At 42.8% G+C, this 17,108-nt stretch overlaps 1 protein-coding gene across 1 annotated transcript; it reads left to right on the top strand.

Moving 5' to 3' along the window:
* The first annotated feature begins 11,141 nt into the window (after nucleotides 1-11,141).
* On the top strand, nucleotides 11,142-14,608 carry LOC128666992 (zinc finger protein OZF-like). The gene is made up of 2 exons (XM_053721845.1): nucleotides 11,142-11,498; nucleotides 13,091-14,608. Exons 1-2 carry the CDS (start codon nucleotides 11,423-11,425, stop codon nucleotides 14,497-14,499), a joined length of 1,485 nt encoding a protein of 494 aa, XP_053577820.1. The 5' UTR covers nucleotides 11,142-11,422; the 3' UTR covers nucleotides 14,500-14,608.
* Nucleotides 14,609-17,108: the final 2,500 nt, after the last annotated feature.

Consider the following 17,108-nt stretch of genomic DNA (forward strand, 5'->3'; position numbering starts at 1 on the left):
TACAGGAGCTGGGGTGTGAGACAGAGGGGGCTGAGAGTGTGTACAGGAGCTGGGGTGGGAGACAGAGGGGGCTGAGAGTGTGTACAGGAGCTGGGGTGTGAGACATAGGGGGGCTGAGAGTGTGTACAGGAGCTGGGATGGGAGACATAGGGGGGCTGAGAGTGTACAGGAGGTGGACTGGGAGACATAGAGGGCTGAGAGTGTGTACAGGAGCTGGGGTGGGAGACATAGGGGGGGTTAGAGTGTGTACAGGAGCTGGGGTGGGAGACATAGTGGGGCTGAGAGTGTGTACAGGAGCTGGGGTGGGAGACAGAGGGGGCTGAGAGTGTGTACAGGAGCTGGGGTGTGAGACAGAGGGGGCTGAGAGTGTGTACAGGAGCTGGGGTGGGAGACAGAGGGGGCTGAGAGTGTGTACAGGAGCTGGGGTGTGAGACATAGGGGGGCTGAGAGTGTGTACAGGGGCTGGGGTGGGAGACATAGGGGGGCTGAGAGTGTGTACAGGAGCTGGGGTGGGAGACATAGGGGGGCTGAGAGTGTGTACAGGAGCTGGGGTGGGAGACAGAGGGGGCTGAGAGTGTGTACAGGAGATGGGGTGGGAGACAGAGGGGGCTGAGAGTGTGTACAGGAGCTGGGGTGTGAGACAGAGGGGGCTGAGAGTGTGTACAGGAGCTGGGGTGGGAGACATAGGGGGGCTGAGAGTGTGTACAGGAGCTGGGGTGTGAGACAGAGGGGGCTGAGAGTGTGTACAGGAGCTGGGGTGTGAGATATAGGGGGGCTGAGAGTGTGTACAGGAGCTGGGGTGTGAGACGGGGGGGGGGGGCTGAGAGTGTGTACAGGAGCTGGGGTGTGAGACATAGGGGGGCTGAGAGTGTGTACAGGAGCTGGGGTGTGAGACGGGGGGGGCTGAGAGTGTGTACAGGAGCTGGGGTGTGAGACATAGGGGGGCTGAGAGTGTGTACAGGAGCTGGGGTGTGAGACAGGGTGGGGGGGCTGAGAGTGTGTACAGGAGCTGGTGTGTGAGACAGGGGGGGGCTTAGAGTGTGTACAGGAGCTGGGGTGGGAGACAGAGGGGGGCTGAGAGTGTGTACAGGAGCTGGGGTGGGAGACAGGGGGGCTGAGAGTGTGTACAGGAGCTGGGGTGGGAGACAGGGGGGGCTGAGAGTGTGTACAGGAGCTCGGGTGGGAGACAGGGGGGCTGAGAGTGTGTACAGGAGCTGGGGTGGGAGACATTGGGGGGCTGAGTATGTACAGGGGGCTGAGAGTGTGTACAGGAGCTGGGGTGAGAGAAATTGGGGGGCTGAGAGTGTGTACAGTAGCTGGGGTGAGAGACATAGGGGGGCTGAGAGTGTGTACAGGAGCTGGGGTGGGAGACATGGGGGGGGGGCTGAGAGTGTGTACAGGAGCTGGGATGGGAGACATAGGGGGGCTGAGAGTGTACAGGAGGTGGACTGGGAGACATAGGGGGCTGAGAGTGTGTACAGGAGCTGGGGTGGGAGACATAGGGGGGCTGAGGGTGTGTACAGGAGCTGGGGTGGGTGACGGGGGCTGAGAGTGTGTACAGGAGCTGGGGTGTGAGACAGGGGGGGGCTGAGAGTGTGTACAGGAACTGGGGTGGGAGACATTGGGGGGCTGAGAGTGTGTACAGGAGCTGGGGTGGGAGACATTGGGGGGCTGAGAGTGTGTACAGGAGCTGGGGTGGGAGACATTGGGGGGCTGAGAGTGTGTACAGGAGCTGGGGTGGGAGACATAGGGGGGCTGAGAGTGTGTACAGGAGCTGGGGTGGGAGACAGAGGGGGGCTGAGAGTGTGTACAGGAGCTGGGGTGGGTGACAGGGGGGCTGAGAGTGTGTACAGGAGCTGGGGTGTGAGACGGGGGGGCTGAGAGTGTACAGGAGCTGGGGTGGGAGACATAGGGGGGCTGAGAGTGTGTACAGGAGCTGGGGTGGGAGACATAGGGGGGCTGAGAGTGTGTACAGGAGCTGGGGTGTGAGACGGGGGGGCTGAGAGTGTACAGGAGCTGGGGTGGGAGACATAGGGGGGCTGAGAGTGTGTACAGGAGCTGGGGTGGGAGACATAGGGGGGCTGAGAGTGTGTACAGGAGCTGGGGTGGGAGACATAGGGGGGACTGAGAGTGTGTACAGGAGCTGGGGTGGGTGACAGGGGGGCTGAGAGTGTGTACATGAGCTGGGGTGGGAAACAGGGGGGCTGAGAGTGTACAGGAGCTGGGGTGGGAGACATAGGGGGGCTGAGAGTGTGTACAGGAGCTGGGGTGGGAGACATAGGGGGGCTGAGAGTGTGTACAGGAGCTGGGGTGGGAGACATAGGGGGGCTGAGAGTGTGTACATGAGCTGGGGTGGGAAACAGGGGGGCTGAGAGTGTGTACAGGAGCTGGGGTGGGAAACATAGGGGGGCTTAGAGTGTGTACAGGAGCTGGGGTGGGAGACATAGGGGGGCTGAGAGTGTGTACAGGAGCTGGGGTGGGAGACATAGGGGGGCTGAGAGTGTGTACAGGAGCTGGGGTGGGAGACATAGGGGGGCTGAGAGTGTGTACAGGAGCTGGGGTGGGAGACAGAGGGGGGCTGAGAGTGTGTACAGGAGCTGGGGTGGGAGACATAGGGGGGCTGAGAGTGTGTACAGGAGCTGGGGTGGGAGACATAGGGGGGCTGAGAGTGTGTACAGGAGCTGGGGTGGGAGACATAGGGGGGCTGAGAGTGTGTACAGGAGCTGCGGTGGGAGACATAGGGGGGCTGAGAGTGTGTACAGGAGCTGGGATGGGAGACATAGGGGGGCTGAGAGTGTGTACAGGAGCTGGGGTGGGAGACAGGGGGGCTGAGAGTGTGTACAGGAGCTGGGGTGGGAGACAGGGGGGCTGAGAGTGTGTACAGGAGCTGGTGTGTAAGAGCTAGGATTAAATAGCGACATCTCTATTTTTGCAGATGATACTAAGTTAAGTAAGGTCATTAGGTCAGAGCAGGATGAACTTTCATACAAAGGGACCTGCAAAAATTAGAAGTATGGGCAGGTAAATAGAAAATGAGATTTAATACGGGAAAATGCAAGGTTCTACATTTTGGAAGTAAAAATAAGCAGGCAACGTATTATTTAAATGGGACAAGACTTAGCCAAACACAGGAGGAAAGGGATTTGGGAGTAGTAATAGATAACAAGCTAAAGATGGGTGCACAATGCAGGGCAGCGGCTACAAAGGCTAATAAGATACTAGCATGTATTAAAAGAGGCATTGACTCAAGGGAGGAAAGCATTATCCTGTCACTATATAAAGCCCTGGTAAGACTTCACCTTGAGTATGGAGTGCAGTTCTGGAGACCGATCGCAAAAAAAGATATTGCAGAACTAGAAAAAGTTCAGAGAAGGGCCACAAAGCTAATAAGGGGATTGGTATTTTAACCTATGAGGAGAGGCTAGCCAAACTGGGTCTGTTTTCTTTAGAAAAAAGGCGCTTAAGAGGTGACATGATTACTTTATATAAATATATTCAAGGCCCATTTACAGAGATGGCAGAAGCGCTGTTTATTCCAAGAAAATTGTTTGTGACCAGAGGTCACAATTGAAGGTTGGAGGAAAGGAGATTTAATCTCCTGCAACGGAAACGTTTTTTTTCACTGTAAGAGCAATACAATTTTGGAACATATTACCAAAGGAGGTAGTGAATGCCAATACCCTAGATACATTTAAAAAATATTTGGATACATTTCTGTCTATAAACAAAATTCATGGATATGATTGCTAGTATTAAATGGGTCACCTTTTAATGGGATTATTTAATCTTAACTGGAGCTTTTTGTATATATTTTAAATTTGTATAGGTTGAACTCGATGGACTTCGGTCTTTTTTCAACCTCATCTACTACGTTACTATGTTACATAGGGGGGCTTAGAGTGTGTACAGGAGCTGGGGTGGGAGACAGAGGGGGGCTGAGAGTGTGTACAGGAGCTGGGGTGGGAGACAGGGGGGCTGAGAGTGTGTACAGGAGCTGGGGTGGGAGACATTGGGGGGCTGAGAGTGTGTACAGGAGCTGGGGTGGGAGACATTGGGGGGCTGAGAGTGTGTACAGGAGCTGGGGTGGGAGACATAGGGGGCTGAGAGTGTGTACAGGAGCTGGGGTGGGAGACAGGGGGGCTGAGAGTGTGTACAGGAGCTGGGGTGGGAGACATAGGGGGGCTGAGAGTGTGTACAGGAGCTGGGGTGGGAGACATAGGGGCGGTGGGAGACATAGGGGGCTGAGAGTGTGTACAGGAGCTGGGGTGGGAGACATAGGGGGGCTGAGAGTGTGTACAGGAGCTGGGGTGGGAGACATAGGGAGGCTGAGAGTGTGTACAGGAGCTGGGGTGGGAGACATAGGGGCGGTGGGAGGCATGGGGGGGCTGAGAGTGTGTACAGTAGCTGGGGTGTGAGACATAGGGGGGCTGAGAGTGTGTACAGTAGCTGGGTGGGAGACATAGGGGGGCTGAGGGTGTGTACAGGAGCTGGGGTGGGAGACATAGGGGCGGTGGGAGGCATAGGGGGGGCTGAGAGTGTGTACAGGAGCTGGGGTGGGAGACATAGGGGGGCTGAGAGTGTGTACAGGTGCTGGGGTGGGAGACATAGGGGGGGTGGGAGACACGGGGGCTGAGAGTGTGTACAGGAGCTGGGATGGGAGACATAGGGGGGCTGAGAGTGTGTACAGGAGCTGGGGTGGGAGACATAGGGGGCTGAGAGTGTGTACAGGAGCTGGGGTGGGAGACATGGGGGCTGAGAGTGTGTACAGTAGCTGGGGTGGGAGACATAGGGGGGCTGAGAGTGTGTACAGGAGCTGGGGTGGGAGACATAGTGGGGCTGAGAGTGTGTACAGGGGCTGGGGTGTGAGACATAGGGGGGCTGAGAGTGTGTACAGGAGCTGGGGTGAGAGAAATAGGGGGGGCTGAGAGTGTGTACAGGAGCTGGGGTGGGAGACATAGGGGGGGCTGAGAGTGTGTACAGGAGCTGGGATGGGAGACATAGGGGGGCTGAGAGTGTGTACAGGAGCTGGGGTGGGAGACATAGGGGGGTTAGAGTGTGTACAGGAGGTGGGGTGTGAGACATAGGGGGGTTAGAGTGTGTACAGGAGGTGGGGTGTGAGACATAGGGGGCTGAGAGTGTGTACAGGAGCTGGGGTGTGAGACGGGGGGGGGGGGGCTGAGAGTGTGTACAGGAGCTGGGGTGGGAGACATAGGGGGGTTGGTAGTGTGTGCTGGGGTGGGAGACATAGGGGGGTTGGTAGTGTGAACAGGGGCTGGGGTGGGAGACATAGGGGGGTTGGTAGTGTGTACAGGGGCTGGGGTGGGAGACATGGGGTGGGAGACATAGGGCAGTTGGTAGAGTGTACAGGGGCTGGGGTGGGAGACATAGGGCGGTTGGTAGTGTGTACAGGGGCTGCGGTGGGAGACATAGGGCGGTTGGTAGTGTGTACAGGGGCTGGGGTGGGAGACATAGGGGGACAGAGTCTACAGGGGCTGGGTGTGAGACTTTGTGACAAGAAGAGATCCTGCTGACAAGAGGAATAAGCTGCCATTGGAGATAATAATTTGCACATTACACAATCTGCTGTATGTAACTCACAGCAGCTGATGATAGGTGATAAAGACATCCCAGTAACACATGACCACATCCCACCAATAGGCATTCAGCAGCTTTGTGTGTAAGGTGTAGCCTTGATGTAACAATGTTTTGGTCACAATACAATTTGGTTAGTTTGTGTGACGACCCAATATAGAAGAAAATTAATATTACTTAGCAGAATGTAAGAAAACAACTTTGATAGACATTTTGTTGGCAAGGACAGAAATCTCTCATTTAAAATGTATAACACTGTTTTTTTATGAGTGTTCCTATGCTGAATAAACCTACTTCAAATGATCTGATTCAAGAAAATATAGTAATCTTGTAAATAGAAGTTGTTTATGAAATCTACTTTTGTAATGTTATTTATTTTGTTAACATTTAGTGCTTTTAATGTGACATAACCAAAATATGAGAAAAGTTGTTACAGATTTTCAAGCAAAGGTAATCTGCAGAAAGGCACCTGCATCTATATTTTTTTTATTTTGTTTGTAGTCTAAGTTTATTGATCGTCATCTGAATAAGAGATTTTACTGTGCAACGCAGAAAAGGAACAGCACATGCAAATGCTAATGTTCTCATGTTAAAGTTACAATGCTATGTATAGATTAGTAGGTGATGCACAAATTTTAAGAAACGCTAATTCCACTGTATTTCCTTCACGTTTTCTAAAGTCGTATCGAAAGTGGTTCCCCCATGTAGAGCAGATCTGTTTTCCCCACCGCTCCGCTTACATAATGTACACACTATAAAATACAGTAACCACTCGGTAATGCGGGAAATGTTATGGGACTCTAATGCCAGTTCATAATAATAAAGTTTACGTTAAAAAAAAAGTCAGTTGGCTCTGACTAGGAAACAGAGGGGACCTTTCTACCGGCATGCACCAGTCAGATATGTGTAGATTGGCTACGGCTGGAGGTAGTAAGGGTGAGGTGCTCGGTACTTGAGCAACTGCAGAAAGTCTTCAGTGTTGCTGGTAACTGGGTGCTTATATATAAACACACCGGCTCCTAATTTCTGATTACCGGCTGCGTCAGTAAAATACCGGCTCGGTGACAACCCTAAGTGTGGTGCGCAGCTGCAATTAGCGGCCTTCTAATTAACAAAAAACAATGGCAAAGCCATGTATCTCTGCTATTTCTAAACAAAGGGGATCCCAGGAAAGCTTTTACAATAATTTGTGCCCTGATTGCACAAGCAGTATGTAAATAATTTCAGTGAGAAACCCAAAATTTGTGAAAAAGTTAACAATTTTTTATATGATTGCATTATACGGCAAAACAGTGGCATGAAATATACCAAAATGGGCCTAGATCAATACCTATATAGTTTTGACAGGTAAATAAAAACAAGGCTATATTTCTGTTTAAATGGAATGATAGCAAAAATGCTAAAAAATTCTCTGGTATTTTGGGCAAGTTCTTCTCTGAAATTCCTGGTAGCGAAGGTGTTAATATCTAGGTGATCACTGTGAAAGTAGTGATCACATGCCGTGAATAAATGTGTATTTATTTGAGTAGAGGCTCATGGGAGCTCCTTAAGTACAGATCAAGGTTTTATACATATAACCTTATTTATATGAGGATAACCACTGCTTCATTTGACTATAGAGTTTAGAAAGAAAAAAAAACACGCACGCACTATTGTTTGCAAGTTTGTTTATTAAAAATGTATGAAAATATACATTCACTTTTTTTATTGTAGATTTCTCACGTTTCATGATATTTAAATAAAGTTATTGGTTTCTCAATCTAAAATGACCTACAATAGGGCTTACGTTAGCAGCCTTATATATAAAAAAAAATAATAAACCTCCAAAACAGCTCATGGTAATGGGTCAGCAGTTTAGGGGTTATAAAGCACTTGGGTCAGATTACAAGTGGAGAGTAAATTATAGCTCCTTCTCGAGCGTTAATTGCGCTAGAAGTAAAGTTGGGTTGCGCTTGTATTATGAATTGAAAGTAAACTGTCGCTAACCCTACAAAGCAAAAAGTGGAAGTTAGAATATCAGATGCGCGTTCATATATTTCCCCTTAGAAGTCAATGGAGAAAAAAAAGTGGGGGGAGAAAACCCACTCTTGCGCAAACCCGATCTCATGTCCCGACATGAAAATATGAATATTTTACATTCCAATGTTCTTCACATAGAATAATATCTACTATTCATAAATACATATTTTTACATATATATGATGTTTTTTTTCTACAATATATATTTATACCTCTATACATGACTATATATAGGTATAGATATATACATATTGATTTAAAAATACTTAGAGCATATTCTGCTATGTGCAGAACATTGGAATGTGAAATATTTACAATAAATATACAGTATAACACTTTATTAAATATGAATATTGCATAAATATGATTTTACATGTTTTCAGCTACTTAACTGCAAAGGGCTCCAATGCAATTTATATATATATATATATATATATATATATATATATATGTCTATATATGTCTGTTAATACATATATACACATATCAATACATAAATGCATATGTATACATATATAGACATATATTATATATATATATATATATATATATATATATATATATATATACATCTTTAGACATGTATATGTATCTCAATGTTAAAGCACCTGAGACCTTCTATCTCTGATGCCTTACAACTTTATGTTGCAATATTTTTTTTAATCATTTTTATTAGATAGTGTTATTGTCAGTGTAACTGTACTTTAAGTGTTTTTTGCGACTTTTTTGTTTTGTGAACAGTTAACCAGAGCTCTGAGGACGCGGTAATAATTCTAGAGTAAATCGTGATTGCGCTCAAACACCTGCAATAAACCCCTTATCGCTTGCACGCAAACGTTTGCGATCCACTCATAATCTGGCCCATTGTGGTTAAAGGGACACTGAACCCAAATTTTTTCTTTTGTGATTCAGATAGAGCATGCAATTTTAAGCAATATTCTAATTTACTCCTATTATCAAATTGTCTTCATTCTCTTTGTATCTTTATTTGAAAAGCAAGAATGTAAGTTTAGATGCCGGAACATTTTTGGTGGACAACCTGGGTTGTTCTTGCTGATTGGTGGATACATTCATCCACCAATAAAAAAGTGCTGTCCAGGGTCTAAACCAAAAATTGGCTTGCTCCTTAGCTTAGATGCCGTCTTTTTCAAATAAAGATACCAACAGAATGAAGAAAAATTGATAATAGGAGTAAATTAGAAAGTTGCATAAAATTGCTGCTCTATCTGAATCACAAAATATTTTTTTCTGGTTCAGTGTCCCTTTAAAGGGATAGGAAACCCAAAAAAATGTTTTTTGTAATTTAGACAGAACACACCATTTAAAAAAAAGTTTCTAATTTACTTCTATTACCAAATTTGCTTTGTTCTCATGATATTCTGTGTTGGAGATACCTAGGTATGCATATAGAGCACTACATGGCAGGCAATAGTGCTGCCATCTAGTGCTCTTGCTAGTGTATAACATTAGTACTACATGACATGAGATAGTGCTGCCCTCTAGTGCTCTTGCTAATGTATAGCATTAGTACTACATGACAGGAAATAGTGCTGCCATCTAGTGCTCTTGCTAATGTATAACATCAGTACTACATGACAGGAAATAGTGAGGGCACCTAGTGCTCTTGCTAATGTATAACATTAGTACTACATGACAGGAAATAGTGCTGCCCTCTAGTGCTCTTGTTAGTGCATAACATGAGTACTACATGACAGGAAATAGTGCTGCCATCTAGTGCTCTTGCTAATGTATAACATTAGTACTACATGACAGGAAATAGTGCTGCCATCTAGTGCTCTTGCTAATGTATAACATTAGTACTACATGACAGGAAATAGTGCTGCCATCTAGTGCTCTTGCTAATGTATAACATTAGTACTACATGACAGGAAATAGTGCTGCCATCTAGTGCTCTTGCTAATGTATAACATTAGTACTACATGACAGGAAATAGTGCTGCATCTACTGCTCTTGCTAATGTATAACATTAGTACTACATGACAGGAAATAGTGCTGCCATCTAGTGCTCTTGCTAATGTATAACATTAGTACTACATGACAGGAAATAGTGCTGCCATCTAGTGCTCTTGCTAATGTATAACATTAGTACTACATGACAGGAAATAGTGCTGCATCTAGTGCTCTTGCTAATGTATAACATTAGTACTACATGACAGGAAATAGTGCTGCCATCTAGTGCTCTTGCTAATGTATAACAGTAGTACTACATGACAGGAAATAGTGCTGCCATCTAGTGCTCTTGCTAATGTATAACATTAGTACTACATGACAGGAAATAGTGCTGCCATCTAGTGCTCTTGTTAATGTATAACATTAGTACTACATGACAGGAAATAGTGCTGCCCTCTAGTGCTCCTGCTAATGTATAACATTAGTACTACATGACAGGAAATAGTGCTGCCACCTAGTGCTCTTGCTAATGTATAACATTAGTACTACATGACAGGAAATAGTGCTGCCATCTAGTGCTCTTGTTAATGTATAACATTAGTACTACATAACAGGAAATAGTGCTGCCATCTAGTGCTCTTGTTAATGTATAACATTAGTACTACATGACAGGAAATAGTGCTGCCATCTAGTGCTCTTGTTAATGTATAACATTAGTACTACATAACAGGAAATAGTGCTGCCACCTAGTGCTCTTGCTAATGTATAACATTAGTACTACATGACAGGAAATAGTGCTGCCATCTAGTGCTCTTGTTAATGTATAACATTAGTACTACATAACAGGAAATAGTGCTGCCCTCTAGTGCTCTTGCTAATGTATAACAGTACTACATGACAGGAAATAGTGCTGCCATCTAGTGCTCTTGTTAATGTATAACATTAGCACTACATGACAGGAAATAGTGCTGCCATCTAGTGCTCTTGCTAATGTATAACATTAGTACTACATGACAGGAAATAGTGCTGCTATCTAGTGATCTTGTTAATGTATAACATTAGTACTACATGACAGGAATTAGTGCTGCCATCTAGTGCTCTTGCTAATGTATAACATTAGTACTACATGACAGGAAATAGTGCTGCCATCTAGTGCTCTTGTTAATGTATAACATTAGTACTACATGGCAGGAAATAGTGCTGCCATCTAGTGCTCTTGCTTATGTATAACATTAGTACTACATGACAGGAAATAGTGCTGCCATCTAGTGATCTTGTTAATGTATAACATTAGTACTACATGACAGGAAATAGTGCTGCCATCTAGTGCTCTTGCTAATGTATAACATTAGTACTACATGACAGGAAATAGTGCTGCCATCTAGTGCTCTTGCTAATGTATAACATTAGTACTACATAAAAGGAAATAGTGCTGCCATCTAGTGCTCTTGCTAATGTATAACATTAGCACTGCATGACAGGAAATAGTGCTGCCATTTAGTGCTCTTGCTAATGTATAACATTAGTACTACATGACAGGAAATAGTTCTGCCATCTAGTGCTCTTGCTAATGTATAACATTAGTACTACATAACAGGAAATAGTGCTGCCATCTAGTGCTCTTGCAAATGGATAACATTGTTGCAAAACTGCTGCCATATTGTGTTTCAGAAATGGGCTGGATCCTAAGCTTTTTCAACAAAAGATAGCAAGAGAACGAACAAAGTTTGATAATAGGAGTAAATTAGAAAGTTGTTAAAAATTGTATGCTCGATCTGAATCGTAAAAAAAAAATGTTTGGGTTTCATAGCCCTTTAAATATAACTAATGTCTGTAATCTTATCGAATTCTCATATGTAAATTTCCAGAAGTCGGCAAGGAAAATCCGGATACAGAAATAATGGAAACGAAGGAAGGTGAACAGAGAGATAAAATGAAAAGTCGTCAGGTGGGAATCAATCCAGCGCTCTGTACAGGTGATTAGTCACAGGTGTCACATGTGGGAGCTTGTCTGTGGGCGTTTTGTTCTGGGTGTCTGATACGCATTTTATTAACTGCAGTAATAAACAGGGCATACAGCTATCATACGAAAACACTCGAATACATCATAGGATTTTGTTCTTGCACTTCTGCCTGCCTATAACCATTTAAAGGGACAGTCTACACCTTAGTCATCTTAAAGGGATACTAAACCCAGTTTTTTTTCTTTCATGATTCAGATAGAGCAGCAATTTTTAGAAACTTTCTAATTTACTCCTATTATCAAATTTTCTACGTTCTCTTTGTATCTTTATTTAAAAAAGAAGGCATCTAAGCCAAGGAGCCAGTCAATTTTTGGTTCAGAACGCTGGACAGCACTCGTTTAATGGTGGGTGCATTTAGCCTCCAATCAGCAAGCACAACCCAGGTTGTGAACCAAAAATGGGCTGGCTTCTAAACTTACATTCTTGCTTTTCAAATAAAGATAGCAAGAGAATGAAGAAAATTTGATAATAGGAGTAAATTAGAAAGTTGCTTAAAATGGCATGCTCTATCTGAATTGAAAGAAAAAAAAATTGGGTTCAGTGTCCCTTTAAAGTCTTAATTTAGATTAAGCTGCAAATATTCTTCTGCACCCTTTCTATATCATGCAGCAGGAACAGTAAACAAGTTATTTTAAAATGAATAGTGTGTCTGGTCAATTTGAAGTGGCTTCCAAACTCCGCCCACTGATAGCATCACAATTTGATTTTTATATCATGGATGCTTAGATACAAGGTAATCACAGAGGTAAAACGTATATTAATATAACAGTTGGTTATGAAAAACTGGAGAATGGGTAATAAAGGGATTATCTATCTTTTTAAACAATAACAATTCTGTAGTACACTGTCCCTTTAACTATGTGTTTAATTACTTTGCAGGGGTTAAACACAGGTATACACAAACAATAATGAGATAAAAAAAAGTGCTATAACATGTTAAAACATTTTGTGTCCCTTTAAAAATCTATATTTTTAGACATTGGTTTTATTTTTGACACAAGAGATACAATTCTATAAATATCTGGATTTCAAAACGCAGTCACTTATAAGTCTGTTATTATATAACTGAAGAACATAAACACATGATCTTTTTCCCTCACCCATTGTCCCTCCTGTCAGTGGTATAAAGAATGAATAGTTATGTTTAAAAGGATGTTAATAATCTCTTGCTCTTGTGTAAAGTGTTTTTCCCATGATCCCTAGAGAGGCAAGAAGCTAATTCAGTAATCTAAATCCTTGAAAATCCTGCAGATGATCTAAACCAGCTATATTCTAGACCGTGATTGTTTAGAGCAGTGTTCAAGCTCATTTACAGCTAGTTTTTATTGTGCACAATTAAGAGAGTTCGGTCATGTGAGCCTGCAGCCAGAACTTTTGATAAATCTTCCCCTAGTATCTGCTTCCTAGTAATTTATTCACTCAACAAAGTTTGGCAAGAACCTGTATGCTTCAAGCAAAACAGCCAGTGTACAACCAGAATACACTAGACTAAAGCTTGTACCTTTTTTTTAAATTCCTAATTTGTGTTTTTTTTTTCTTAACAGATGGGTCCATTACCAGACATATGAGTGAAGAAAATGATACAGACATCACTTTTTTAGATGGGACAGTGAAAGCTACAACTTTATCTAAGAAGGTTGCAAAATCTTGTGAAAAAGGAAATCTCAATTTAATACAAAGCACTAGGAAAACTCGAAATCAAGTGTCTGTACACTGCAGGAAAAGAGCCAATAACAAAAAAGGTTTACAACATACTAAAGTGCTAAACAACAGTGAGAAACATGAAAACAGCAGATCAGTATCTTCTAAACCTAATTTCCATGATGAACAATATTTAGCCCCAACAGAAAAATTACACGTGTGTCCTAAATGTGACAAGACATTTACTGTAAGGTCCCAACTTGCTAGACACCAGAGAACTCATACAGGTGAAAAACCGTTTATGTGCCAGCGATGTGGAAAATGCTTCTCTCAGAAGTCCGTTTTGGTTAGACATGAGAGAACCCATACTGTAGAAAAGCCATATGTTTGTCAGACTTGCGGTAAAGGATTTTGTGACAGTTCAAGTTTGATTGTGCACCACAGAAATCACACTGGAGAAAAACCGTATGTTTGCTCCGACTGTGGAAAATGTTTCTCTCAAAGTTCGGTTCTGCTTAACCACCAAAAAACACATACTGGAGATAAGCCTCATATTTGTTCTGAATGCGGGAAATGTTTCTTTCATAGATCTAGTTTGCTTATCCACAATAGGACCCATACAGGTGATAAGCCATACATCTGCCAAAAATGTGGGAAAGGTTTCTATGAAAGTTCAAGTCTTGTTGCGCACCATAGAACGCATACAGGAGAAAAACCGTATGTTTGCCCAGATTGTGGGAAAGGCTTCTCTCAAAAGTCAAGTGTAGTTAAACATCGTAGGATCCATACAGGAGAAAAGCCACATGTATGTCAACAATGTGGTAAAGGATTCTGTGAAACTTCAAGTCTTGCCGTACACTATAGAACTCACACAGGAGAAAAACCATATTCTTGCTCGGTTTGCGGAAAAAGTTTCTCTCAGAGGTCAGGATTGCTTCACCACCAAAGAACCCATACAGGAGATAAGCCGTATCTCTGCCCTGAATGTGGGAAAGGCTTCTCCCAAAGTTCAAATCTAGTTATACATCACAGAATGCACACAGGCGAAAAGCCGTACATTTGTTTCAAGTGTGGAAAAGGCTTCTATGATAGGTCGCATCTAGTTAAACACCATAGAATTCATACAGGAGAAAAGCCATATATATGTCATGTATGCAGTAAAGGCTTCTGTGATAGATCATACCTGCTAAAACATCAGCAAGTCCATACTGGAGAAAAGCCCTTTGTTTGTACTGAATGTGGTAAAGGCTTCTCTGAAAGTTCATATCTGATTAAACACCAGAGAATTCATATAGAAGAGACAAAGAAATGATTTGGTACAGATAATAGTCTAAAACAAATAAATAAAAGTACTTCCCTTAACCCTTTCATGTCAGGGCTAAAGTGCCTACATCGGAACACCTGTTCCGATGTAGACAAATTAAAACCACGTATGCACGATCGCGAGATTTCAATTATTGGATCGCTTCTGGGGGGCATCCCTATAACCCTAGGAACGCCCTCCAGACTGCGATCAAATCCTGAAAGCACAGAAGGCTTCAGGAAAGCCGTTAGCTATGACGTTCTATTCAGTCATAACGGCTTTAAAGCCCAGTGTAATTAAGACGGAATAGAACGGCATAACGGCTTTAAAAGGTTAATAATATTCTGGAACAGCCTTGTCCAATGGGTTGTTATCGTCCAATAACAGTCCAAATGGGAGCAGAAAAAAGGCAAGTAACTGCAATATTACCTGCATATAATACACTTGAATAATATACAATATACACTCCCAATGTTGTCTTGAAGGTGAATATAGAAATGTAATAACTTATAAAAGAACATGGCACAGCACTTATTAAAGCTTATTACTTTATTTTGAAGATACTGCTGACTTAACACATTTCAGCCACCACAGTTGGGACATGCCGTTTTATTGCATAGAAGATTCTGCACACTTAAAATATGGTTTCTTAGAATTTGCCCAGTATTTACCATAGCAACAAATGTTGCAGAGAATATAATCTGTAGGGATGCTCTATTTGTGGACCATCAAATCACTAAAATCCATAATGAACGAGTAGTGTTAATGTGTTTTATATCAATAAATATAATGGTTATTGCACACAGAAGAAAACGTCTACGGAACATTGTGTGTAATAATCTGTATTGATGAATGGTTAAGTTAAGGAATGTATATGGTATAATTGAATTTATATATGTAGGGTGCACCTGGTCAAAATCTATGAATGTAGCAATTAATATGCATGCTACAGCCCCAATATTGAACATATATACACTTAGAAAACAGAAAGAGTAAGTATTATACAAATATGACACACTTACTAAAGTAGGACACGGCAGCACTGTACAGTATATAAAAAAATATTTGCTTTATTGGGAACAAACAACCTTAAAAGTAAGAAGTTACGATTGCTGCCCAGCAGTTCTACATAGGGGTCTCGTAAAGCTCCATATCCACAGGTAACGCAAGTGAAGTTCTGTGTCAGCTACCACGTACAAGCCCGTGAGTAAAAGGAGGCCTATTGGGCACCGGAATCTATAACCACGGTGAATAAGCTAGTTGAGCGGCTTCACATCTTGCCATGTGGATCTCGCAAGTGAAGCAGCGTGGTAACCACCATGCACGATTCGTGAGTAAAGAGGAGGCCCATCGTGATCATAGTGAAAGGTAAGCGGAGTGGCTCCTAAGTCTTGCAGTGTGGTTGTGGGATGCGAGGAGGAACGTCAATAATTTTTACCTACAAATAGAGAATATGGACATTTGTTCTAGTATCTGTCACATCAGTTGTCCCATGACAAATACTAAGAAGCTGCTAGTTGATAGTCACCGGAGCGTATTTTTTGACTCTTAAGTGCTCAGACTGTGATCTATTTGACTGTTAATATTGGTGGCTATGGGACATGCTAGCATGTGGGGTTAACTTTATGTGCACATCCATATTTTGACCTGCTTGGGAAGGTACTGCTGTACCTTGGGTCTTTTGTAAAGGGAAAGGTGGATTTTAAGGTTGGTTGTTGCTAATAAAGCAATATTTTTTTATATACAGTGCTGCCGTGTCTTACTTTAGTAAGTGTGTCATATTTGTACAACACTTACTCTTTCTGTTTTCTAAGTTTATATATAAAGTATATGGTATAGATATAAACGGTTGTTACAGTGTAATTTATCTTAGACGCAATACAATTTCTTTCATAAGATGGTCAGAGTCCACCATATCATAAATATATATATATATAATATGGAGGATATGCTTTCAAGATGTGACTATGTATAGTACCAAAAACAATGATTGTCAAAAATTGCTCCCAAATTTAACTGCACATGTCCATGGCCACATAGAAACACTGGAACAATTTCCTTGTCGAGATTTGTTACCTGCTTTGTGCGCATGCTGCTCATTACATAATAACATTCCACACATTCCTTTTTAACATATGTTGGATATGATTACGTAATTCTAAGCGTGCATATGTCAAGGATGCAAATCTCTACAAGGTAGCAGAAATCAACAGAACACCAGCCCATTTCTGGAGCACTATATGACAGCAGTTTTTCAAGAATTTTATCCATTTGCAAGAGCACTATATGACAGCACTATTTCCTCTTATTTAGTGCTGCAGATGCCCACCTAGGTATCTCTACAACACAGAATATCATAGGAACAAAGCAAATTTGATATTAGAAGAAAATTGGAAACTTTTTTAAAATGGTATGTTCTGTCTGAATCACAAATTTTTTTTTTTTTTCATTTCATATCCCTTTAAGAGAAATAAGATGACACCCAATTATCCCCCCCCCCCCCCCCCACGCAGATCTCACAATTCGATGTAGTTTCTCCTCTAATGATAATGCAGCAGAGCTATACCGGGTTAAAAAAAAAAGGATGAAAAACTGATTTGATGATGGCTGAATAAAAA

The sequence above is a fragment of the Bombina bombina genome, chromosome 7 (assembly GCF_027579735.1).
Source record: "Bombina bombina isolate aBomBom1 chromosome 7, aBomBom1.pri, whole genome shotgun sequence".
NCBI lineage: Eukaryota > Metazoa > Chordata > Amphibia > Anura > Bombinatoridae > Bombina > Bombina bombina.